General features: G+C 41.9%; 1 protein-coding gene across 1 annotated transcript; it reads left to right on the forward strand.

Annotated features, from left to right (window-relative positions):
- The first annotated feature begins 1,253 nt into the window (after positions 1–1,253).
- LOC114587500 (structural maintenance of chromosomes protein 2) lies at positions 1,254–26,358 on the forward strand. The gene is given in 26 exon segments (XM_077920932.1): positions 1,254–1,323; positions 4,944–5,156; positions 6,067–6,216; positions 6,385–6,507; positions 7,162–7,200; positions 7,284–7,394; positions 7,672–7,716; positions 8,377–8,610; positions 10,517–10,666; positions 11,253–11,486; positions 12,944–13,103; positions 13,647–13,764; positions 14,878–15,016; positions 15,440–15,559; positions 16,113–16,317; positions 16,831–16,966; positions 17,867–17,991; positions 19,047–19,240; positions 19,601–19,744; positions 20,067–20,261; positions 21,021–21,221; positions 22,373–22,489; positions 22,762–22,922; positions 24,804–24,951; positions 25,511–25,626; positions 25,628–26,358. Coding segments are annotated over 25 exon segments (3,591 nt in total). The 5' UTR covers positions 1,254–1,323; positions 4,944–4,988; the 3' UTR covers positions 25,686–26,358.
- Positions 26,359–26,885: the final 527 nt, after the last annotated feature.

Genomic DNA, 26,885 nt, shown 5'->3' on the forward strand with positions numbered 1-26,885 from the left:
GTAGCTATAGAATTTCAGAAAACCCATCATCCTACTCGTGGTAGTAAAATTGACATTGCTCCAGGAGGCGATCCCAAAGAAAACAAGCTGCTATTGTTATCTGCAGTTTGTTTAAAAAACAAACACAACCTTGAGTAGTGAATAGAACAAATGTTGAAATATAGGGAAAAAAACATAGTTGCTGTAATTCCCAAGACAGCTTTTAAAGTATTTAAGGTATCAAACCAACAACTCCCAAGTTCTATCTCCCTATTCTCTCATTAAATTTTTCTTAATAGTCTCCTTCAGGATTGTCAGGGCAGAAAAATTGGGGGGAAACCTGAAAACTGGAGGTAGAAGCTCCTACACTTTCCAGAGTCTGCAAAAAAAAGCAAACCTCTATTTTACTCTCCTTGCTGAAAACTAATCTGATTTGGCTTGGCTTCAAACGGAATAGGAAAGGGTAGGGGAAAATCCTGCATTCTTATATGGTTATTGCTGTACTTTTAATTTAATGTAACATCCTCCCAAAACCATGAAGCTTATTTTTATTTCAGAAGTTGCAAATCTTCAAACGCCACCACAACCCGACCCCGCCCTTCCTTCTTGAGATGAAGCATTTTTAAGCTATTGAAGCAATGACTCCCAAGTTCCAGTCCCCTATTCCCTCATTAAGTATTTCTTTAAAAAATCAGAACAGCAAGTGCAGAAAAGGGAAGAAAAAAACTCAATACTGGAGGCAGGAGCTACTACTTATAGAGAGCCTGCAAAAAATTAAAACCCCAGCAAGCCTCTAGTTTACTCCTTGCTGAAACAAATTTATCAAGCAAGAACAAGGGGAGGGGGAAAAAATCCCTGTATTCGCTCAGAACCGGAAAGTATAGTGCTGATATCACCACGGTCGCAGTTTCAATCCCCATATGGGGCAGCTGAATATTCCTGCATTGCAAGGGCTAGATGACCCTCCTTATTTAATTTGCTAAAGCATTATAATCTAGAACCAAACCCTAGAGCTCTGGCTTCCTAGCAGAAGCTATTCTAACCCCACTTGCGCCCAACCTCCACCCTTTCTCCCCGCAGCAAGAAATGAGCATCAGCGAGGCTTCCGCGCCTTTTTATACCCAACACCCGGGCGCCTCCATCCAATCACGAGCGGCGAGGGTAGGGCTGTGCTCACAGCGCCTGCGCCGTTGTCTCCAGGGGTGGGGAAAAACAAACGAAAACAAACCAGGCATCGAGTTGGACAGCTTTGTCTAAGAACGTCTCGCGAGGCGGAAGGGGGAAGGACCCCCGCGCTCGCGCCGAAATTCAAGCGCGGGGAAGAAGAAACCGCCGTCGCCTCAGGTAAGACTCGCGGCTCCTCTGCTTTCCGAGGAGCCGGAATACACAGAGATTACCTCACGCCGAATGTGTAATAATAATAATAACAATAAGTGCAACTTGAAAACGGCCGCCTCATGTTTGCGCGCGCGGACACGGCGTGTGTGCCTGTGTCGTGTGAACTGCGGAGGGACATCCGTGTCGGGCGACCATCGTGACGCGCATCTATGAAGGGCGCTCCGGCGTGTGACAGGGTTGCGGGGTAAACCAAGTAAGGGAACGGATGCGGGGATTTGTCCTGCTGCGATCAGCCCTGTCTTTAATTTAATACAAAAATAAATAAAAAACTAACTGGCTGTTTCTGTCCCAGATAACTCGGTTCTGTGTCCTGCCCCCCCCCCCACGGGTGTAGCGCAGGGCCCCCAAACCAATCAAAATCAATACAAACCTGAGGTTCTGCCCACCCAATAAAAGTCCCGGCTACGCCCATCCTGCCTCCCCAAAATAAATCCTGACTATGCCCATCCTGCCCCCCAAAATAAATCCTGGCTACATCCATGCTGCGCCCCCCAAATAAATTCTGGCTATGCCTATGCTGCTCCCTCAAATAATAGGTCCTGGTTACACCCATGCTGCCCCTCCAAATAATAAATCCTGGCTACGCCCATCCTGCCCCCCAAAATAAATCCTGGCTACATCTATGCTGCCCCCCAATAAATTCTGGCTATGCCCATTCTGCCCCCCCATAATAACTCCTGGCTACATTATTCTTATTGTTATTATTGGATTTATATACCACCCTATACCTGGAAGTCTCAGGGCTCCCCCTCCCCCACAAAATGATAACTCCTGGCTATACCCATGCTGCTCCCCCCAAAAAATAATAACTCCTGACTACATTATTAGTAGTACTTACTGAATTTATATACCTCCGTATACCTGGAAGTCTCAGGGCTCTCCCCCCCCATAAGAACTCCTGGCTACATCAATGTTGTCCCTCCAAATAATAAATCCTGGCTTCACCCATGCTGCCAACCTCAAAAAAAAATAAAATCCTGGCTACGGTGGCATGGCTGGTTGGCTCTCATTTATGAGTGCCACCTCTGTGGCTTGGATTGAAGCTGCAATCCTAAGCACACCTAAGATAGAGAAAGAGCGTGTAGTATCGCTCTGAAGGTGGGTAGCTCGGTTGGAGCGTTGCGCTGACAACACCAAGGTTGCAGGTTCTGTCCTTGGATGGGACAGCTGCATATTCCTGCACTGGAGGGGGTTGGACTAGATGATCCTCAGGGTCCCTTCCAACTCTCTGATTGTATGGGATGAGAACGTCTGCCTGAGAACCCAAACACCCATGAAATGCGGCAAAGCACCAGCAGATCTACGACACCTCAGCGCAGAACAAAAACGATTTCTCTTGAATTGCGGCACTTGGGGCTTGGGTACAAATGGCAACGATCCATAGGCCCACAGTTTCCTGTGATAGGCAGCTGTTTGAGGCATTTCACCTCAAACTGGCTTCGGTCTGACTTGGAACCTGCAGTGCAGCCTCTGCACAGGTGACAGCTTCATTAAATGTTATTGTTGTATTTATTAGATTTATATACCACCCTTCATAAAATCTCATGGCAGTTCACAGAATAAAATACAGTGATGCCCCGCAAGACGAACGCCTCGCAAGACGGAAAACCCGCTAGACGAAAGGGTTTTCCGTTTTGGAAGCGCTTCGCAAAACGAATTTCCCTATGGGCTTCCTTCGCAAGACGAAAGCCCATAGGGAAATCTCCGGGACAGCGGGGAAGCACAGCGCGTCTTCCCCACTGTCCTTGGACCTCCTCCGAAGGCTGGCGGCGGGCGGAGAGACCTCCTCCCGCCGCCAGCCTTCGTTTCTCCGCTATCCCAGACGGCTTTTGAAGGCAGGGGGGGAGCAAAGACTTTCGCCCCCCGCCGGCCTTCAGAAGAGGTCCAGCACCTCTTCTGAAGGCCGGCGGGGGGCGAATGTCTTTGCTCCCCCCTGCCTGCCTTCCCGGGAGAGCGGAGAAACGCAGCGTGTTTCTCCGCTGTCCCGGATGGCTTTTGAAGGCAGGCGGGGGGGGGAGCATAGACTTTTGCCCCCCGCCCGCCTTCAGAAGAGGTCCTGGACCTCTTCTGAAGGCCGGCGGGGGGCGAATGTCTTTGCTCCCCCCTGCCTGCCTTCCCGGGAGAGCAGAGAAACGCAGCGCCTTTCTCCGCTGTCCCGGAGGGCTTTTGAAGGCAGGCGGGGGGGAGCATAGACTTTCGCCCCCCGCCCTTCAGAAGAGGTCCTGGACCTCTTCTGAAGGCTGGCGGGGGGCGAAAGTCTTTGCTCCCCCCTGCCTGCCTTCCCGGGAGAGCGGAGAAACGCAGCGCCCTTCTCCGCTGTCCCAGAGGGCTTTTGAAGGCAGGCGGGGGGAGCAAAGACTTTCGCCCCCCTCCCGCCTTCAGAAGAGGTCCTGGACCTCTTCTGAAGGCCGGCGGGGGGCGAAAGTCTTTGCTCCCCCCTGCCTGCCTTCCCGGGAGAGCGGAGAAACACAGCGTGTTTCTCCACTGTCCCGGACAGCTTTTGAAGGCAGGCGGGGGGGAGCAAAGACTTTCGCACCCCGCCCGCCTTCAGAAGAGGTCCTGGACCTCTTCTGAAGGCCGGCGGGGGGCAAAAGTCTTTGTCCCCCTACCTGCCTTCCCGGGGGCTTTTAAATCGCCCCGGGACAGCGGAGAAGTCCCCATTTAAAAAAGCATTTTAAAAAACCCCGGGACAGCGGAGGCTTCGCTCCCGCCCGCCAGCATTTTAAGATCGCCCCGGACAGCGGAGAAGTCCCCCGCTGTCCCAGGGTTTTTTAAAATGCTGGGGGTGGGAAGAAAAGCCCTTGGTCCCCCCCCCCTCCCAGCTTTCAGAAGAGGTCGGGGGACAGACTGTCCCCGGACCTGGTCTGAAGTCGGTTTCCATAGGAACGCATTAATTAATTTTCAATGCATTCCTATGGGAAACCGTGCTTCGCAAGACGGAAAAATCGCAAGACGACAAAACTTGCGGAACGAATTAATTTCGTCTTGCGAGGCACCACTGTACAGGATAAAAATAAGTACCGGTAAATCAAAACAGCAAAACAATAATCCCTTAGGTGGCTCAGCAGCAAGGAAACCTATTGGATAATGAGCATGCTCTGAGGATGTCCCTACCCCGCTCTCTAGTACATAGAGAGCAACGTAAAAATGCTTTTTGAAAGGCAGGGAAACCGACCTTGCTGCATAAATCTCAAATTAGTTGCAGTGTGTGTTGATTTCTCCTGTGCAACATTACTGTAAAGTTAAGTCCCAGTGTGATTGCAATGCTTGCCATCTCATGCTTGTCACTTGCTGCATTGTGCCCAATAGATTCTTACTTTATTTATTTCATAAAATTTATACACTGCTTGATTGTGAAAAACCTTCAAGTGGTTTACAAAAAGGTAAAAACAATAAATTAAAGAAAAATGGGAAATATACAGAAAGTTAAAATACTAAAGCTGATTAGAATTCACTGTTACTTCAGATTTCTAAGCATCTGGGTAGGATCCATAAAGTATGCATGTTTGTAACTCACAGAATTATGACTTAAAATACAATTATGAATCAAATGCTTTCTTTCACAGGTTAAACAGTAGGTTTGCTTGGAATCTCCAGGGAGAGCAATCAAAATGTACGTAAAATCAATTGTGCTCGAGGGGTTTAAGTCTTACGCTCAACGGACAGAAGTGAATGACTTTGACCCATTGTTCAATGCTATTACTGGCTTAAATGGAAGTGGCAAATCAAACATCCTGGACTCCATCTGTTTCTTATTGGGCATTACCAATCTATCACAGGTGAGTGCCTTAGACATCTACTGGCATCAATATTTCCATTCCTTATTCTTTGGTGAGCTTAAAGTGTTTGTAACAAATGCTAGAATATTACGCATTCTTCTGATTAGAGGAAAACTAAACAAATAATTGCCTATTTTACTGTGGTGGAATGGTGATGACTCGGCATACACTGAGTGCAGAATTTCAGGCAGGGAATCTCTTCCAGCCCACTCTGGGGATTCAACTCTTGGACCTTCTACATACAAAGCAGATGCTCTGTCACTAAACTACAACCCTGCCCACTGACAGTGCAATCTGAAGGAAAACAAAAACAGGCAGGGTATTTTGTCCTTAACCTGTCTTTACTCCATGTATAACTAAACACAGAATTTTGTACTGATTATAATTATGACTAGCTAGGGGTACAAGTCCATTCTGGCAGCAGCACTTACTGAAACTTGTCCTGTATGTTTGCCTATGAACTGTTTGAGATAGAACCTAAAACTCAATTCTAATTTGCACTTGTGGCAGTTCAGGTTGTTTGTGGATCACTCACTTAAAACTATACAAATATTGGCTGGATTCTTCAGTAAAATTACAGCACCAATAGACATAATTCTCAGTCACATCTGATTTTTTGTATTCCAATTCACTGTGGGAGTTAGGACAAATACTCATTGGAATTATCCAACATGCAATGCTAAACCATTTTATAGACTTTTTTTGAGCAATATATAAAACTTCCCACAAATTTCATCATAAGATTGATTATTATTTTTTAAAGTGTGTTTCTCTCCTTAATCTTGTGTAAACATTGTGAATGATGGCCAAAACAGTTACCTTCCAACTAAGTGTTTTAGACACAACCCTGTAGCCTAAGCATGCACTTTTGTTATCAATTGAAAATTATTGCCCTTTTAATGTTTTTCAGGTGCGAGCTTCTAACTTGCAAGATCTGGTTTACAAAAATGGCCAAGCTGGGATTACCAAGGCTACAGTATCAATCACTTTTGATAATTTTGACAAGAAGCAGAGTCCATTCGGGTTTGAGATTCATGATGAGATTACAGTCACAAGGCAGGTGAGCAATAGTTAGGCTCTGTAAAAGTATATTCTGAAATCCTTTGTTTATTTGTTTTTGGCATATGTAGCTGCACGTGCCAAGCAGTCTAGATGCTTGAATACTGTAACATCAGACTAGAAGCAAAATTATGCTTTGGTATATAATGAACCCTTGTTTCTTCTCAAGGTGGTGATTGGAGGCAGAAATAAATATCTAATCAATGGTGTGAATGCAAGTAATGCTCGAGTACAAGATCTCTTCTGCTCTGTTGGACTGAATGTCAATAACCCTCACTTTCTTATTATGCAGGTAAGCATATATTGTCATAAATATAATCACTTATCTTCTTGTTGTCTTGGTTTTTTTAGCAGGCAGGAACTCAGTCTTTTAAAAAATAACTAGGGTGCAGTCCTAAGGCTAGATCTGTTGGGATGAGCATGATTAGGGTCCAGCAGATCTCCAGCTGTTTTTTAAAAATGGAATGGGATCTTGCGGATTCTGAGGAAGTCCTCTCTGGGCTGCATGTTTTATTATTATTATTGTGATTAATCACCTTTTACACAGTTGTCTCAAGGCAATATACAATAGAAGCAGTAAAGGCCCCAGTTAACACAAAAAACAGCTGATACATTAAAGGTAAATCTAAAATAATGCAAAATAGTTATGGAATCAACCAGTTAATGAATTGATGTGTCCTCTGCCAGGGACTCTCAATCTTTCCAGTTCTTAATTCTTGTAAGGACTGATGATGACACTGCTTGGTTCAGAATACTATTCTTGCCTGTAACTTCATGCATTCCACCTCCACTTCCCTGAAATCTGCCCAATATTTGCTATTTTTAGGTCAGTGGTTCTTTGACACAAACATTAAAAGTCTGCTATGTATCTTGATGCTAATAAGTAATAAAAATGAGATCTTAAAATTACATGAGATGTTACTGATTGATTTTCATTCTGTATTAGGGGCGGATTACCAAAGTTCTGAATATGAAGCCTCCAGAGGTATGAATGCTGGAGCTTTTTCATTAGTGTTTCCTTTATTCATTTTGGAATATTGAGATTGCAATAACAGTTTTTTGTTCTAGATTTTGGCTATGATTGAAGAAGCAGCTGGCACTAGGATGTATGAATGCAAGAAAATAGCTGCTCAGAAAACCATTGAGAAAAAAGAGGCAAAACTTAAAGAAATTTGCACGGTACTAGATTTTTATAATAGATTTTTATTTATTTTGGGAAGCTTGCTTTTCAGATATGGATGGCTGCTAAAGTTCCTCAAGGCATAGATTAAGAGGAATGAAATGAGCTTTGACTCTGGTCCTGTCTGTCTGTTTCCTTAATGACCGATTTGGTTTTATTTACTCTTCCATTTTTAATTTAATTTTTCAAAGTCCATTGCAGATGTCCCATCCACTGAAAGTATGATTGGGAGCATTTGGGAAATTCAAAATTGTTCATTCTGTACTTTGTTCACAGATTTTGGAGGAAGAAATCACACCCACCTTGCAGAAACTGAAAGAGGTATTTCCCGTTTAAAATGAAAAAAATGTTTTACATTGCAAACCAAGGCATGTTTAAAGGTAAAGGACCCCTGACAGTTACGTCCAGCCGTGAACGACTCTGGGGTTGCGGTGCTCATCCCCCTTTACTAGCCGAGGGAGCTGGAGTTCGTAAACAGACAGTTTTTCCGGGTCATGTGGCCAGCATGACTAAGCCACTTCTGGCAAAACCAGAGCAGTGCACAGAAATGCCATTTACCTTCCCGCCAGAACGGTACCTATTTATTTACTTGCAGTTTGACATGCTTTTGAACTGCTAGGTTGGCAGAAGCTGAGACCAAACAACAGGAGTGCACCCTGTTGCGGGAAAATGAGGCCTGGAAATGAGACGATATTGTAGACCTTTCCTTGACATGAACTAGTTTGCAAACTGCATCACTTTCTTACTATTCATAATGGTTTTAGTGAATGTGCTTCATTTTTCTAGTTTTCCTCTGAAATTCTTACATTCTCAATATGCATTGCAGAAATATATTCTTGGAATCCAGTAATTTGTAGGTTTTTTAAAAAATAGAACTTCTGTTTAAACAAATGTGTTGGCCATGTTTTCTAATCTAATTACGATGTTTCATCATAGCTGTTATTTCTGGTTATGGCTTATATTTCTGTTTGTCCTTTCCAGGAACGATCCTCCTACTTGGAATACCAAAAGGTCATGAGAGAGATTGAACACCTGAGTCATCTGTACGTTGCATATCAGTTTGTGTTGGCTGAAGAAACCAAGGCACGTGCTGGTGATGTGCTAAAGGAAATGGAAGGGAACATTGTAAAAGTCCAGGAAGAGATGCTTGAGAATGAGAAGAAAGTGAAGGAACTTGGCGCAGAAATAGCCGAAATGGAAAAGAAAAGGGATAAAGTAAGACCAACTAAACTGCTGCCATTATTTCTTGTATTAAGCACATTTTTAAAAAGTTTTTTGTGTCTGGATTAAACAGAGAATTCCAACATGTGAAGTACATTATATTGACCATTTCCATATCACTTGGAAATTACATTTAAAGGCGTAACACTTGATAAGAAACCTGCACTATTTGGTTAGCTGAATAACTCAGATGTTGTACATCAGAAGTAGAGCTTTTGGTATGAGTTCCCTGATGGCCTTTCCACTGAAGGTATCTTAGATAACTGGGATTAAAGAAATTGGATGGTTGAATTTGAGGCAAGAGGATATCAAGATAAGAAACCTTTTTATAGTCTTGGTGCTTACAGGAGACATAGAAGATAATTTTGGAAGTTGAAGCTGACAATTTTTTCAGCGAATCCTGTCCTAAAGCATGATGCTGTGAACACTGTTTGGCTAGAAATGGAACCATTTGTATAAAGCAAAGTATGCACTTGTTTATAGCACAGTTGGTACAGAGATATTCACCAAGCAAAGCTGTTAGCATCAAATAATGCATTTTTTAAAAATGCATCTCTTAGCGGGGTGGGAATTTGATGGCCCTCTAAGAATAAAAGTTGCTGACACAGCCTATTACTTTCCCATTCCTTTCTACTTTCTGACATTATATCTACTATCCATACCAGATGAACTTTCTAAAAAGAGATTGCAGTGGAAATGTGGAAGAATTGTAATCAAGGAGAGGAGGTGTAGGTGGCCTTGTGCAATTAACCCTTCATTTAATGCTGACTTAAGTGCTTGCAGAAACACTCTTATTCTTGGAGATGGCCCAGCTGTGGGTTGATTGCTGGCCTGGATCATGGGATTCCCAGACCCAGGTGAAGGTAGTGCTATAATCATGTCAGGTACAGGTAGCTGAGTCATTAAGTGTCTCCTGCATGGAGCAGAAAAAACCATAGAGCTTGAGCAAGGAAGGGGGAGCTTTGAAGCAGACCTACACTGTTGCAGGTCTTGCATCGCTGTATGGACCGAGATCCAGTGTTAGAAACTCAGATATACAGTGGTACCTCAGGTTACATACGCTTCAGGTTACAGACTCCGCTAACCCAGAAATAGTGCTTCAGGTTAAGAACTTTGCTTCAGGATGAGAACAGAAATTGCACTCCGGCAGCAGGAGGCCCCATTAGCTAAAGTGGTGCTTCAGGTTAAGAACAGTTTCAGGTTAAGTACGGACCTCCAGAACGAATTAAGTACTTAACCCGAGGTACCACTGTATAAGCTAATCACCAAATGGTACCTTAAACCTAGGTTATGGTTACCACAAGGGAATGTCTAGGTACACCTCTCTTATTTCTCTCTTTTTCTTTCTTTCTTTTTTCTTTTTTTGCTGTGGAAATTATTTTTCATTTCATTTTTATACCACATATTTTAAAGAAAAAAAATTCAAAGCGGTTTACAACACATTAAAACATCAAATAAAACAATCCAGAATAAAACAAATTCAAGCTTCAAGGAAAATAATTCAGATCCTTCTCTAAGTGACATTTTGCTTTCCCCATATTTATTTACCTACTCTACTACCGCTGGGGCTCCCTATGGCAAGAAGTGGGGATTCTGTCATCTGGTATTTTGCCTGGTAAAAAGCAAGGAGTTATTGGTTGTTTGGTTAGTATTCTATGTTAAGGCTTGATTATTGTTTGCTTGTCTATTGTGCAAAGGAGGAATTGTTTAATTGTTGGAGCAGTTCTGTACCCTTGTGTGCATGTGAAGCCATTTTGCTTCATAAAATTCAGCCTTTCTCCACTGGTGGTCTGCATTTGCTTCAGAGATCCTTAACAAAGAACCATTTTTCCTCTTCTCAGCACACTTGCAAATACACAAAACACGCAAGTTAACGATTGATACTTTAAAATATTTGCAGGAATTTAGTGGTGTACTCCATTCACTAGAAGAAGCTCTTGCAGAAGTTCAGAGAACAGATACTAAAGTGCAAAGCACGCTTGACATCAAAAAGCAAAACTTGCAAAGTGAAGAAGAAAAGCGTAAAGGGCTGGTTAAATGCATGGAAGAGGTAAGCAAATTATACACTCTTGTCTTCTCCTTTCCCTTACATTCTCATGTGCACCCCCAATCTGTTTACTCTCGTACATTTTGGTAATATGCATTATGTACTTCTACAAGTACTTGTGTCATAGAAATATATCTTAACATTTATAAAGGTAACATAAGGGAGCTGGGACTGCTTCATGATTGCAGATATTGTGTCCCACAGAGGCAGGGCACTAGGCTGGGAATCAAACAGTGCAATCCTGCACATGTTCAGTTGTATTTGTTTCCTTAAAAGGCTGTTGCCCTGTGAACAATTACAATTCCCCATTGAAACCAGTAGGACTTATGCACGGGTACTTTGAAGATGGGGGTCAGGGTCTTGTCAATCACAAATTCTTCCTTGGTGCCCTACCAAAATTTGTGGACGAATTGTGCAGTTCTTTGGATCCAGTCCATGTAAGATTAAATGTGACTGAAGTAGATTTGGTAGGGTAAGTGCCTTTAAAAAAAAAAAAAAAGTTTGATGAACTTTTCCTGGTCAATTGCATCTAATTTTTGTGGGCTTCTGTGTGCTTACAATTTGTATACAATTTTACATTTTCTTGTAGGACTCTAAAGCTTTAGTCTCGAAGGAAAAAGAGGTAAATAAGATTACAGATGCACTGAGTGCTCTACAGGAGGCAAATAATAAAGAGATGGAGGCTTTGACTGCAGCCCAGCAGCACTTCAATGCTGTATCAGCTGGTCTGTCCAGCAATGAAGATGGGGAAGATGCTACTTTTGCTGGACAGATAATGGCTTGCAAAAACGATATGAGCAAAGCAGAAACAGAAGCAAAACGAGTAAGAATCTGTCTTTGCATCTTTTGGAGAGGGTGGGAATCCCTAGCCCAGGCTTCCTCAACCTCAGCCCTCCAGATGTTTTTGGCCTACAACTCCCATGATCCCTGGCTAGCAGGATCAGTGGTCAGGGATGATGGGAATTCTCTCCAAACATCTGGAGGGCCCAGGTTGAGGAAACCTGCCTTAGCCTTTAAAATGACAAATATATTGTGTTATGAACGTCTGTAGGATTGCAGCTTAGGAGGGCAGTGACTTCTATGAAGGCAAAAGCAACAATAAACAAGCATCCTGCATTCACCTCTGCTAGTGACAGAGGTGACTTTTTCTTAAAAGCCAATTCCTACTTCGAGCACTTTTCCAATCCAACTCATTTTGGAAAATACTATTCTGGAGTGCAGATGCTAAATAATTTGAGTAGATGTAGATGTATGGCAGATAGAGAAGCAAAAGTACCTCTTTTATTTTTCTTCTATCTTACTTCCTTTTAGCGTTTTTCAATTCTTGATAGCTGTTTATCAGTATTACTCATATGTATGGTTAAATATAGGAAGATTTATATTAGGGATAAATGAGGATGTGTATTAGAAGGTGATGGACAGAAGATAAAGGGGCCTATTTAAGACACAGGGTGGGAGGCTAAGAAAGGGTGATGCTCTCCTAGGTAAGAGCTAGGATAAAATAAAATGGTGATAGAGGCCTAGATAGATAGATTGTATGATATGTTGAAAAGTTAACAAAATTGAAAGAGGGGAAAATACTTTTCTCCGTTTTGGAAAACAGTGCAAACTAAACAGCTCCTGAAAAGAAGTAGAAGCGTGTGAACACGGGGCAGAAATGATTATCAAACTTCTGCATATGCTGTTATATGATAGTGATGTTAAATGTTACAAATATTTCATATCCTACTGTGGAGAAAGTCTTCTTATCAGGCAAAATATATTGTCTTATCCCTATTTTTCACTCTGGACCTGCCATCACATTTTTTGTTAAAGCAATGTAATGGAACAACTGCTTTTTTAAGCAGATTATAATCAATCACTTTATTTGCATGCCACCTTTCCAAAGTTAAAACCATGCTAAATGCATCTTACAACATTTTTTTTAAAAAGCGCTTGATTACAAGCATAACAAAAGTAGTCATAAATAAATAAAACATTAAAAAATACATACCCAGTCAAATCAAACAATTTCTGCATAAATAAATCATAAGATATGAAATAAAGATACAATAGTAACAGCCCCCACCCCAACAAAAAATCCTAAACACTCCAGCCCAATCATGCATATGTCTTGGCCGTAAGCTTCACTGATGCTTCTGAATAAAGCTTGTGTAAGTTTGCAGCCTATATTTAGTGGTTCTAGTGTAAAAAGCCTGACTAATAACTTCATGTTCATGGCAAGGCGAGAGAATGCTTCCATATAAGCAAGGTTCCTAGACTTTTGAATTTTCCTTGCAGGCTCAGATGAAGCTGAAGCATGCTCAACAAGAACTAAAGACCAAACAAGCTGAAGTGAAAAAAATGGATGCTGGCTACAAGAAAGATCAAGACACCTTTGAAGCTGTCAAAAGGCAGAAAGAGAAACTAGAAAATGAAATGAAGAAACTCAACTATGAAGGTTAGCTTAGGACTAGGTGATTGAATGGCGAAAACGGTTGGGAGTAGAAGGAATGAGGAAACAATTTATGGAGGTGTGAATCTAGAAGTTAATGTCTGGATACCACTGAGAAAGGAGGTAGCACAGAATTGCTTGTGAAATTCAACGAGGCTTTTGCTTGTCATGCACAGGTGTGTATTTAAGAAACTGCTATCAAGCAGACTTTTGGTGAACTGCCAAAGTTGGACAGGATGTGAGCCAGACATAGAAGAGTGCAGGCACGCTAATGTTCATGCATATGCGTTAGCACATGCTAACATGTGCCATGAGTTTAAAATGCAGTCACATGGGACATGGGCCACCTACATCTTGTGCCTATGTTTAAAATCCCCCCTAGTAATTTGTGGCACCTAAATCAATGCTCCTACCAGTTTCGCACATTTTGGGTGTTGTATTATTTTAGTTAGATATGGGCTGTGCATTTCCTCCTAATCGGCTTCATTTTGAAGTTATGTAAACTGGGTTCTTTTTTTATATATATAAATTATTTCTTGGTGGTTCCAGAGAAAAAAGAAGAGACCCTCTTGGAAAAACAAAGGGAGTTGTCCCGCGTGGTTAACCGCTTGAGAGAGTCCTATGAAAAGTTAATGAGCAAGTTCCCCAACCTACGCTTTGAGTACAGGTAAAACTACAGACTCATCTGTTCCATTAAAATGTCCTATTTTCAAACATGGAAACTGAGAAAAAAATATTCTGATTTTGGATAGAATTGCAGTGCTTCAGTCTGGAAGCTATTAATTAGTCAAGAACATTATTTATATACTTCTTTTAGTAGCACATTTGTTGCATTATGCCTTCCCCCCTTTTTCCTTTGTTTTTTTTATCTGAATTTTTAATAAAAGCTTTCAACATACAATAAAAATTAACTAATCTAAATAAAGGTAGAGAAGAAAAGAAGCAAAACAGAAGAGACGGGGCGGGGGAAACCAAAGAAGGTAGGAGGGGAAAGGGGGGGGGGGAGACAATAAAGAGCCCTCTATATAAAGAGTCTATATAAAGAGTCTTAATCCTTACTACCCACAAAAGGGGGTGGTCTTCCCAGCTCTCACCTGGGAGCTTCCATTTCTTGTAGCCTCCCACCCTGGGAGTTCTTCCCTTCCCTGCCTCTCCCACAGGGTCCTTCATCAGTCATTCATCACCTTCCTCCTCTACCCAACATAGAGGACATCAAAGAACAAAATATAACCTAAACAAACTCAAACAAAAATGGACAAAAGCTAAAGATCATTAAAAGATCGTAAAAAAGAGATAAACGAAAGAAGTGGAAAGGACTTCCAATGCTCCATCTGCCCATTAGGGTTATTCAAAATATTAAAAATTGGCTGAGTGTTAATAGGCAATTAGATCACCTCGGGTGTAATAAGTTCCAATCTCAAAAAGAGTTAAAAGACGGTAGGTTTTGCTGACCTGATGTCTTAAGGACTATTATGCAGAGTCTCTGAGACGTTCCTCCACATCCAGTAACAATTCTTTGTCTCCATGTGACGAACGACTGCTTTCAGAGGTAAGTGAGGTTCATGCCAATTAATCTCCCTATCTTCAAAGGGAGAGTGTGATGCCAGGATTCATCCTGGCTATCGTAAATCATTGCATAATTATCTCTGTTGTCAGAGCATCAATAGCTAGTCAGCCATTCCCCCCCCCCCTTTATGTTGTTCTCAAGCAATACATTTCAATTGACTCATAATATTTAACAGCAGCCAAATTACGACTGACGGTTGTTGTTCATTTTAAGAGATCCAGAAAAGAACTGGAACCGAGATCAAGTGAAAGGCCTTGTTGCATCTCTGATTACGGTGAAAGATATCTCTACAGCAACAGCACTAGAAGTAGTTGCTGGGGGTCGACTCTACAATGTTGTGGTGGACACCGAGGTATGTTTCTCAGTAGGATAAATTAAAAGAAAATATCCAGGCTTTTTAAAGGGGTTTTCTACACAAAAGACCCTAGATGTGGCAGCAGGTATACACTAGACAGCAAAGTACTGCCAGTCCTAGCACTCAACAGTGTACCCGCATGAGGCACCTGTTTGAAATTGGGTCTGTCTCATTCACAAACTTTATGGCCTTATTCATATCTTAAGACTCAGATGCACAACTAAAGCTTGTCTAACATGAGCTTCATACAGTTTGAAACATAAGCTAGGTGTGAGTTAGAAATTAAACCTATAAAGCTATTCTACCTTTCAGAAGTTGTAATTTATTACTGCTGCAATCTGTTATTAACTCAGCACTAGCTATGAGTTAAATGGGTTAGTATGTAAGTGTGATTTTTTTGTTTTTGTTTTCTTCTGTTAGCTTACTGGGAAAAAATTGCTGGAAAAGGGTGAACTGAAGCGTCGCTATACCATTATTCCACTGAACAAAATTTCAGCGAGGTTTGTTGAGAAAGAAGCTATCAGAGCAGCTAAAACCTTGGTATGTTCTTAAATAATTTTATGGACTTTTCCCCAGTATGCTACTAATGAATTATTTCACTGTTATTATCTGTGGCAGTTTATTTCCTGGGGTAAAATCCTAAAAAAAAAAAAAAAAAGCAAGCAGGTGGTCTCTGTCTGAGCAGTGGGTTGGTGAGAAATCACGGGGCAACCGTCACAATTCAATCAATATTTCTGTTATACAGTCATTCAGACAGAAACAGCTGGGGGGGGGGCGTGAGCTTCTAGACTTGGCTTCCCAGGAGAGGTGAGGTGGTGGGCAGCTCTGCACAGTGTAAATGCATCAATAGGAGTTCAGGCTAGTTCTGCTGCTGCATCTGCATGGTACCAATCTCCCTGCTGCCTTGTTTTCCTCCCTCATAAGCACCAATGACCTACCTCCCAGGAAGCTAGCAAAGTGATTCTTCCCCCCAGTGACCCACTTTTGGATTGGATGAATAGGGGAGAGCAAGTCTTTGAGTCTCACTGTTTCTAATGCTATTTGTTCTCTTTTTCTCTGTGCCGTGTTTATTCTTTTTTCTTTCGGACGTTAGGTTGGTGAAGACAGTGTCCATCTGGCCCTTAGTCTGGTGGGGTATGAATCTGAAATTCAAAAGGCAATGGAATACGTTTTTGGAGGCACTCTGGTTTGCGATAACATGGACAATGCCAAGAGAGTTACCTTTGACAAAAGGATAATGACAAAAACGGTCACCCTTGATGGAGATACCTTTGATCCTCAAGGCACTCTGAGTGGAGGTAATTGCTGCCTTTTATTTCATATTGCACAGCTATAACTGATTTTTTGTTTTCTTTTTGTTTGGCTATACTGAATGTGGATTCATTTGTTTGCTTGCTAAAGACTGCATTTCTAGTTTTATCTCTCTGTTATAATGGACGGATGTGTTTGTACACACTGTTTACCCTGGCTTTTGACACTTGAGATGTATATTTTCTGTGACTGCAAATTGTTTTAAATGGTTTTTAATATTGTGCTTTAATCATTATAACCTGCCCTGGGACTTGAGCGTGAAGAGCAGGTAACAAATAATATTTCTAACAATACATGTGGATCACTTGGTGCAGAATCACAAATTTCACCCTGCAGAGAGAGCGTTTGTGTCACCTGACATTATTCCAAAGGCAACGCTTTTCAACCAATTGAATTCATCATACGCAGCTGTGGAGCGACTAGATTGTGCTTGTGTAGCTTATGTATTCATGGGTCTTCATTCAAGCAGCTGTTTACGTCTTTCTTCTTTCATGAACCAGGTGCACGACCACAATCTGCTTCGGTTTTGTCCAAGCTTCAAGAAGTAAAAGATGTGCAACAGGAATTGAAAGCAAAGGAGGCTGAATTGCAGTCAATAGGGAAGGAATTAGAAAGTCTGCAGGGGACTGCTGAAAAGTATGCATTGCCAGTACTTACTTTTGTATAGAAACCTGAAGAAGTTTTCCTCACTTAAAGCAGTATGAATGTTTTGTAATGCTGTATTTCACGGGAAGAACTGGGTCTTTTTTCCTAGCTAAAAATCTGTGAAAAACGATGATATAGAAAAATAGATAAAAAACGATGTATAGAAGCTTAAACTTCTACAGATATTTGGTACAAGCTGGCTTGTAGTAATGCTACTTCCGCACCAATTAAAGATACAGTTGACTAATTTTGTGTGACATCTGTACTACAGAAATATAACAATTATCACAAGACATTTGTTATGCTTGTTATATGATAAAATGAGAGGGACAGGACTGTGTACACTACCTTGAGTTCCTTGGAGGAAAAGACAAGATGCAAATGCAGTTAAATAAAAAATCATTAGAAAGTATTGCTGCTACCCAGTTCAATTGCTTTTAAAGGTACTTGTATATAAAATATTTGGGGACGCAGGTGGCGCTGTGGTCTAAACCACAGAGCCTAGGGCTTGCTGATCAGAAGGTTGGCAGTTCAAATCCCCGCCACAGGGTGAGCTCCCATTGTTCACTCCCAGCTCCTGCCCACCTAGCAGTAGCAGTTCAAAAGCACGTCAAAGTGCAAGTAGATAAATAGATATTGCTCCAGCGAGGAGGTAAACGACATTTCCATGCACTGCTCTGGTTCGCCAGAAGCGGCGTAGTCATGCTGGCCACATGACCCAGAAGCTGTCTGTGGGCAAACGCTGGCTCCCTTGGCCTATAGAGAGAGATGAGTGCGCAACCCCAGAGTCATCCGTGACTGGACCTAACAGTCAGGGGTACCTTTACCTTTTATATAAAATACTTGGGTGAAGCACTGGTTGTTGTTTCTAAAATGTTTAATTTTTTTAAGGTATCGTCAGCTGAAGCAGCAATGGGAGATCAAATCTGAAGAAGCAGAACTATTGCAAACCAAGTTGCAGCAAAGTTCCTATTACAAACAGCAGGAAGAATTGAATACATTGAAAAATACAATAGGTGAGAAGAAAATGGTGATAGCGTATGTATGTACTGGCTGTACATGTACTGTTGGCTGTATGTACTGTTACTTTGGGTTAGAGTCTGCAAGCCGGTTGCTTAGCGAGGGAAATGACTTTTTAAAAATAATAATTGTTTTAAAAGGTAAATTAAGTCAATGTGGTAATTTGGTAACTTTTTGTATTTCTTGCCAGTGTTTAATGTTTATCTTTCTCCAAAGGAGAATTAGCATCTTTAATCTCCAGTAAGGTTAAAGTAAAAGGACCCCTGACCATTAGGTCCAGTCATGGCCGACTCTGGGGTTGCAGCGCTCATCTCGCTTTATTGGCCGAGGAAGCCAGTGTACTTCTGGGTCATGTGGCCAGCAGGACTAAGCCGCTTCTGGCAAACCAGAGCAGCACCTGGAAACGCCGTTTACCTTCCCACCAGAGCGGTACCTATTTATCTACTTGCACTTTGATGTGCTTTCAAACTGCTAGGTTGGCAGGAGCAGGGACCAAACAATGGAAGCTCACCCCATCGCGGGGATTCGAACCGTCAACCTTCTGATCGGCAAGTCCTAGGCTCTGTGGTTTAACCCACAGCGCCACCTGCGTCCCTAATCTCCAGTAGCTTTCCGCAAAGTGCATTTTACATTTAGTCACTGGTGCTTGACATCTGTGGTAGCCAGGCAAATCATTCAGATCAGATCCCAGCCTCACAAAGTGGCACAGGACAGGTATTGCTTCGGCGAGAGCTGAGCTGGCGTGATGGGCTCCATTCACCCTCCATGCCCCCCCCCCATGGTGTGTGCACATACCTGCCCCGGGCGCCAGAAAACCACACTACACCACTGGCTGAGCCTTCGTCTTTATCAGTAGGCATTACAAGGCTGTCATATTACTTTAAAGATGACAGCATTTTTAACTTTGAAAATATGTCAATGCCTTTACAAAAGGAACATTTCATTTTCTCTCAAAGTTTCCTTGGGGGAGGGGGGATTTTTTGCTTCAAACAGAATTGCTGTAAAATCTTTCTGCCCAGAAGTTTGTGATCAGCAGCCTCTTCCTTTTCAGAGGAAAGTGAGGAGACTTTAAAGAAAACAAAAGAGGTTCAGAAAAAAGCAGAGGAAAAGCTCAAAGTGCTGGAAAACAAAATGAAAAATGCTGAAGCAGAAAGGGAGAAAGAGTTGAAAAATGCCCAGCAGAAGCTTGATGGAGCCAAAAAAAAAGCTGATGCTTCCAGCAAAAAGATGAAAGAAAAGGAGCAGGTAAAACTTTTAACAACAGTGTAATGGTGCCCAAACATTTAAATAGTCTTGAAATTAACTGAAACTTGTGATTGTTCCCAAACTAAATAACATTGTGGGGGAGGCACTTAGGTGGTCCTTAGAAGACAGTTGGATTTTGGAAAGCTTTCTACCGTAAAGAGAACCTTGGAAAACATCTGTCCAACCCACCTTGAGAGTCTAGTGTGCATAATTGCATTAGATTAATACCAAGCAAGTGCTATCCGTGTAGCACAGATAACACGAATGCTTTGGCAGGAGCAAGTCCCACTGCGTTCAGTGGGGCTTGCTCCCAAAGAACTGCAGCCATAATGGGTGTTGTTGTTTGCTTGCTTTGTTCAGGAAGCTGAAGCTCTAGCACTGGAACTTGAAGAGCTAAAACGGGAACAAAACTCTTATACGCAACAGATTGAGGCGGTGAATGAAGCTATAAAATTGTTCCAAGAGCAGATTGAGGTCATTTCAGCCGAGGTAGCAAAAAACAAGGTAAGTCTTGTCATTCTGATTTAATGAAAGAGGCAACCTGGCATGTCTTCTTGAACTCTCAAGCTTTAAGAAAAGAGGGGCAGATGAGTCAATACTCCAGAGTATCCTAAAATACTATGCTGGCAAGTCCCATTTTGTGTTTGCCAAGTCTCTCTGTTGGCATTCCGTTTTGTCTCTTGAATCACATCTTGAGGGTGATTTAAATTGTGAATGCTTTTTTTGTTTTGAGTTTTAATATGTTAAAACTTACTACTTTAAATATTTCCAGTCCACATTTAATTTTAATCAGTGTGGGGAGATAATTGTCTCCTTTGCTGTTCAGGAATCCGTAAAGAACGCCCAAGAGGAACTGGCTAAGCAGAAAGCAGTGGTGATGGCCCAGGATAAAGAAATCAAAGCGAAATCTACAGAGGTTGTGAAATATAAAGAACAAAATAACAAGGCACAGCTTAAGATCAAGGAGCTGGAACACAATGTCAGCAAACACAAGGAGGAGGCTTCTGATGCCTCTGCAAAGGTATGTTAACATATCTACTTCCTCACCAGTGAGTAAGATCCCTACTTCTGATACTTTTAACTGTGTTTGAATTTAAAATATGCATATTGTGGGCAGAGATAAATTCTAAGAGATGTACAGTGGTGCCCCGCAAGACGGAAAACTCGCAAGACGGAAAACTCGCTAGACGAAAGGGTTTTCCGTTATTTGAGTCGTTCCGCAAGACGAATTTCCCTATGGGCTTGCTTCGCAAGATGAAACGTCTTGCGAGTTCTTGCGAGTTTGTTTCCTTTTTCTTTAAGCCGCTAAGCCGTTAATAGCCGCTAAGCCGCTAATAGCCGTGCTTCGCAAGACGAAAAAACCACAAGACGACGAGACTCGCAGAACGGATTAATTTCGTCTTGCGAGGCACCACTGTAATGACTGCTGAGTAAGCCAAAGGAGTGCATTGTTTGTTCATCTCCCATTACCATTGTTTGGCTTCCTTTATCTATTGATGTGGCTGCAAAAACATTGTGATCCTACTAGCAAATGCAAGATTAATATCCCAAACAGAAGCTTCCCTGACAGATTTCCTCCTGTCATTGCAAGATAAACTTTCGTACCAAAGATGAAACACAATATCAATGCTGAACCCAATAAGTTTTCTACTTGAAGATTTTGTGGCTTCCCACATCATACAGTTTGGAATTGCTGTGCTAAGAGTTACAGAAACCCTGGGGGGGGGTAGATGAATATTACTCTATAAAAGTTCTAAACTGTTTTTTTGTTTTTTTACAGGTTGCCAAAATGCTGAATGACTATGAATGGATAGCTTCAGAGAAAAACCTTTTTGGCCAACCAAACACAGCTTACGATTTCAAAACTAACAATCCAAAAGAAGCTGGCCAGAGACTTCATAAATTGCAGGAAAAGAAAGAGAAGTTGGGCAGGAATGTCAACATGAGAGCTATGAACATGCTTACAGAGGCAGAAGAAAGAGTTAAGTCCCTTTCACTCCACTCTTTCCACCTGCCACCTCCCAGTTACTGTGTACACAGCCATACCATATCCTGCGTTAACCTACCCTAATGTGGAAGCAGCGTGTTTAGATAGTGAACAACAAACTGGATGGCTTTAGGTGCCTGACTATGCAGAAAGCGGGCAATATCTAACATGTCCTGTCAGCACGATGATTTTCATTTGTGCAGCACCTGCCTCACGCTCTCCCCAGATCTGCTCCAGAGAGTTGAGAGAGCCCCTAGAGTAAATTTAGAGGGTATGTAGCGGAGGAGAGTGTCAAGGGCAGAGAGGGGAGTTTTCCATTGAGCAAGCCGAAATCCTTGTGCTGATGGAATGTTTTAGTTGGATACTGCCCAGTGTTTTTCTGTGTACTTCAAGCAAAAGACCTCCATAACATTCTTAAAGGAGTCATTCAGGCTTCCTGTTAATGAGCTATAATTATTAGCAGGTTTTTTCCTCAGCTGCTTAAAGCATTCAGGTGCCTGGTGCCAGAATGGCCAGCCCATATGATATGGAAAAATGCAGCCAATGGCAAGAGGGGCTGTGACACTGCTGCAAAGAGAGATCTTCTGTGACATCAGAGCAGGTCAGCCAATGGCAGCAAAAAAGGCAGTACAGTGGTACCTCGGGTTACATACGCTTCAGGTTACAGACTCCGCTAACCCAGAAATAGTGCTTCAGGTTAAGAACTTTGCTTCAGGATGAGAACAGAAATCGTGTTCCGGTGGCGCAGCGCCAGCAGGAGGCCCCATTAGCTAAAGTGGTGCTTCAGGTTAAGAACAGTTTCAGGTTAAGAATGGACCTCTGGAACAAATTAAGTACTTAACCCGAGGTTCCACTGTACAGGCAAAAGAGGCTGTTACTGGTATATATTAGAAGGATTCTGCTTTTTGTTCCAAACTATCAGTGTAGTATCAAGCTTCTGCAGCATTGGTTCATGCTTCCACACTGCCAAATAAATACTGACAACTCCACAAAGCACTAAAGTCCCTGACCCTACAAGCACCTTCTTTACCTTGCTTTTGTGAAATTGTTCAAACACACCCTAAAAATAAAAGAAAACTGCCAAGTTCTACAACCTAATCTGCCCCATGCCAAGTCACATGATTTTCAATCTTGTCTGTTTCTAGTACAATGACTTGATGAAGAAGAAAAGAATTGTTGAGAATGACAAGTCTAAAATTCTTGCGACAATTGTGGAGCTTGACCAAAAGAAAAATGAAGCTTTAAATGTTGCCTGGCAGAAGGTAGGTCTCTTTAGTTTGATAATTCTTCTGTACATGGGCTCAAGAATAAACTTAATTTCATGGGTCTTTTTTTAATGGATTAACCAAAATCCATTGTCCATTTAACTATTACTTGAGATGCACAAAAGTCCCATCAAGCAAAATGAGTGGCAAAAAAAAGACCTTTGTTGCCTATGGAATTGCTGTGTGCTAGAAATGGAAGCCATGATTCAGGTCTCGGTCTTAACTCAAAAGAACTTCTAAAAATATGATGGTTGCATTCAATTTCCCAGGTAAACAAAGACTTTGGCTCAATTTTCTCAATGCTTCTGCCTGGGTCCAATGCTATGCTGTCTCCTCCTGAAGGCCAAACTGTCCTAGATGGTCTCGAGTTCAAAGTTGCTTTGGGGAACACCTGGAAGGAAAATTTAACTGAATTAAGTGGGGGCCAAAGGTTAGTGTGATATATATATATATATATTTATAAACGCAAACATAGCACAAAATCAAAGACAACCATTAAATTGCCTTCTGTCCACCCTTTCCCATCCTTGTCCTATACCACAGTGATATCCATTGTTTTTTATGATACATTGTTCTGTGTAATAGTCTGGATACTGACCTTGTTAAGTTTCACGAGTTCAGTGAAAAAATGGTGAGATGTTCTTAATACAGTGGGCGCTCGAGTTGCGAACGTGATCCGTGTGGGAGACACGTGCGCAACCCACAGCACCACGTCTGCGCATGTGCAGGTTGCCATTCGGTGCTTCTGCATACATGCAAAGCGTGATTTAGTGCTTTTGTGCAGGCGCGAGCCTCAACACTGAGCCTGAGCAAAGCGGAGCATTCTGCGCGGTAGGTTTGCGCGCAGAGAGGGGAGGAGAAGGGTGGGGGTCACACGACTTATGCTGGGGAAGGTATAAGGACCACCCACTCCCAGATTGTGCTAGCGACTGAGCAGACATGGACTTGCAACGCTCTGCATTGTAAATAGTTTTGTACAGATAATAAAGCCTGGAAAAGACAGGTTGGAGTCTTGCCTGTTTGCTCTCGAGCAACCACATCAGCACATAACAATAGGAAATAATAAAAGAACAATAGGAGTTGGGTAGCTAAACTAAAATAGCTGCTGAGAAATCTGTCAGAAGGTTTAAAAACGCAACTGTGGGCTCGGCCTCCATTAAGCTAATAAATATTTTTATGTGTGGAAATGTCTATAGAGGTATAACAGTGGGGAAGGTACAGGCCTCAGCTATGGTCTGGAATTTCTGAGGCTCTTTATTCTGGTGTCTACAGTATGGGGAATGGAGAGTGGTGCGTGAACTTGGTTTTGGAGAAAAATACTGGCCAGAGGAGGGAGCAAACTGTCAAATTTGACTAGCCCAAAATGAGCTCACCTGATTATTAGGTTCCTTGGGAATATTCACTTTCTTGGGAATAGGTCCACTTCGGAATCCTTGTGGTTGTGTCGAGGTGGTCCAAGGGCTGCTGACTCTCCTTCCCTAATTTGGAGAGACGGGGAAGATGGGATGCATACTAATGCTTACTTGCTGTTTACCAGTAAGTGCATAACCTGCACTCATTAAAATTGGTCCAACTGCTCTGGCTACCGATTAATTTCTGAGTTCAATTCAAAGCAATGATTTTGTCCAGTAAAGTGTTGTGTAGCTCAGAACCCCAATACCTCAAGGGCTTCATCTCCTCGTATGAACTTCCCCGAATTCTGCAGTCTTCTTCAGAGGCCCTTTCTCCTGGTGCTTCACCTGAGGGAAGTACACAGGATGGGCATGTGGAACAGACCCTTTCAGTTTTGGCCCCTTCTCTGAAATGCTTTCCTCAATGAAGCATACCAGGTATTGTCAATTTCAATTTTTTGACAGCAGCCTAAGGCATTTTCACTTGGTCAGGTATTCTTTTTGTGGCTGATGGTAAGACTTTATTGTGTAACTGAATGAGTATTTTAGATATTACGTATCATAAAATGTTTTGAATCTTTTTGATGTTATTCATTTGTATTTTATCTTGCTAAGTTGTTTTAAGATTCTTTTAGTACAGTGACAAACAAATGTAACAAGATTTAAACTGAAATCTTTTGTGCGTCTAAACTGTTTATGCACTTGAGGTTAACATGTTGTTGTTGTTTAACTCAAAATTTTCAAGACCTAGCTGTGTCACTTTGCATTAATCTCAAAGACAGAAGTATTGTGAAGTATTCATTAAGTACTTCTATTCCAGAAACATAAAAAAAGAGCGTCCGTTATTGAAACTAGGGATACAGGTATTCACATATAAAACCTGGGTGTGTCTGGTTCTCTATTTTTGTTTTGCGTTTCAGGTCTCTTGTGGCTTTATCTTTGATATTAGCCATGCTTCTCTTCAAGCCAGCTCCAATTTACATCTTGGATGAAGTAGATGCAGCCCTTGATCTGTCACACACCCAGAATATTGGACATATGCTTCGAACCCACTTCAGGCATTCCCAAGTAAGAAGCTAGTAACAATGAGTGTAATTTTCACAGAGTATCTTCTGAACATATGCTTCTGGGTCTTGGAAGGGCTCCAGTTCTCTCTCTTATCAGGTGTACTGTACATTTGTTCATCTCTGTCTCGGTTGCTCATTCTTTCTATAAAAGTAAGAGGAATAAATGGAGATTCTCACAGAATATTAAAAACACTATAAATCATCAAACATTAAAAACTTCCCTAAACAGGGCTGCCTTCAGATGTCTTCTAAAAGTCGTATAGTTATTTATCTCCTTGAAATCTGGGGAGGACGTTCCACAGGGCAAGCGTGACTACCGAGAAGGCCCCTCTGCCTGGTTCCCTGTAGCTTCACTTCTCACAGTGAGGGAACTGCCAGGAGGTCCTCGGAGCTTGGCTTCAGTGTCCGGGCTGAACAATAGCGCTTGGGCAGATTTTAGCTGTTCATGAGAGGACTGCAGTTAGATACTGTTGCATTCCACCGATAACTTCATTTCATATTACAAAAGGAAGTTAACTGTTTCAAACGTATGCTTAACAATGTGCTTTTTCGGTTCCTAGTTCATTGTGGTATCGCTGAAGGATGGTATGTTCAACAATGCAAATGTGCTCTACAAGACAAAGTTTGTGGACGGCATTTCCACTGTGGCACGGTATACTCAGGCTCCAAATAGTGGTGCAGCCAAGAGGGGAAAAGACAAAAACGAAGCGTCAAAGAGCAGAGGCAACTGTCTGACAACATCTATTGCACCCATTTGAAACTATATGATTATATTATACAAACCTGTCTTGTACCTAGTAGTGATGATATTTCATATTTTTGGGATGGAATTCAAGCTACTTTTTGCAGCTGCCAAGCTGCTGGCTTTGGCTCAGTTTTATGTTTATATTTCTGAACTCCTATCATGGCAGTTCATCAGCTTGAGGCAGCTTTAAATGGTAGTAAAATCTAGTAATGCATCATTCTTTTTCATTTAAATTCAAAAATTTGTAAATATTTATTACTTCTATTCTCTTGTTGTGGGCTAGTATATATACCTTTTAAGCACTGGGCAAGTAATTTGTTTGCATTTCAGATACAGTAAACTCTGTGCATTGAAACTGAACGTACCTGTCTGTTTGATGATCAAATTATTCAACAGAGCAGGGGGAGCCAACATGGGTCACTTCAGAGGTTGAAGGACTCCTGTAATTCCTGACCATTAGTCATGCAGACTGGGAACTGATGGGAGTCCAATAAGCTCTGGAGGGCACCAGGTTGGCTACCCCTACAACAGAGCTTAGCTTTGACCAAGAGTGGGAAAGAGGGGAGGGTAAGAACGACATAAAAGATTATCTGCTAACCCACTTTCTTTTTGTATAGTTAATGAAATGTTCATCTTTGATTTAATAAACCAGTTGGAACACAATGGTCTCTTTCTGCTCGTTGCTTCTGAGTTTACTGCAGAAATTGGTAAAACAGACTTAGCATATTATTTTGCATATGATTAGCAAGGTTGTTTAAAAATTTTTTTTACCATAATGGGCAGGTGTCTTAGACATAAGGAGGCAATCGGAAGACAGTAAAGTTCAGTTGGGTTGGAACTGCCAAATTCTGGTGTTAGATCCATTTAAAACTGATTCCTTCTCTAATCCTAGTTGTACAGGGAGGATGAACTGCCTTTCTATTCTCTGGCCTGGCCTTACTAATGGTTTTTGCAAACGTGCATCATGCGTCTCTGTGTACCCGGCACTCAGAGGTGCACTGCACCCCACAGGGATCCCTGTAGAAACATGCTCTCCCACAGCACACTGACCTGGCACCAAAACAGGCATTTTGCTAGCATATAACTGAAGGCAGTTGATAGAATGATCCATCCAGAAAATGAGATGCTCAATGTTGGGTAATGTGTGCAAATCCTAAGTCCTTCATTTGAATCATTGTCTGTCTCTGAGG

This window comes from Podarcis muralis, chromosome 17, assembly GCF_964188315.1.
Source record: "Podarcis muralis chromosome 17, rPodMur119.hap1.1, whole genome shotgun sequence".
Classification (NCBI taxonomy): domain Eukaryota; kingdom Metazoa; phylum Chordata; class Lepidosauria; order Squamata; family Lacertidae; genus Podarcis; species Podarcis muralis.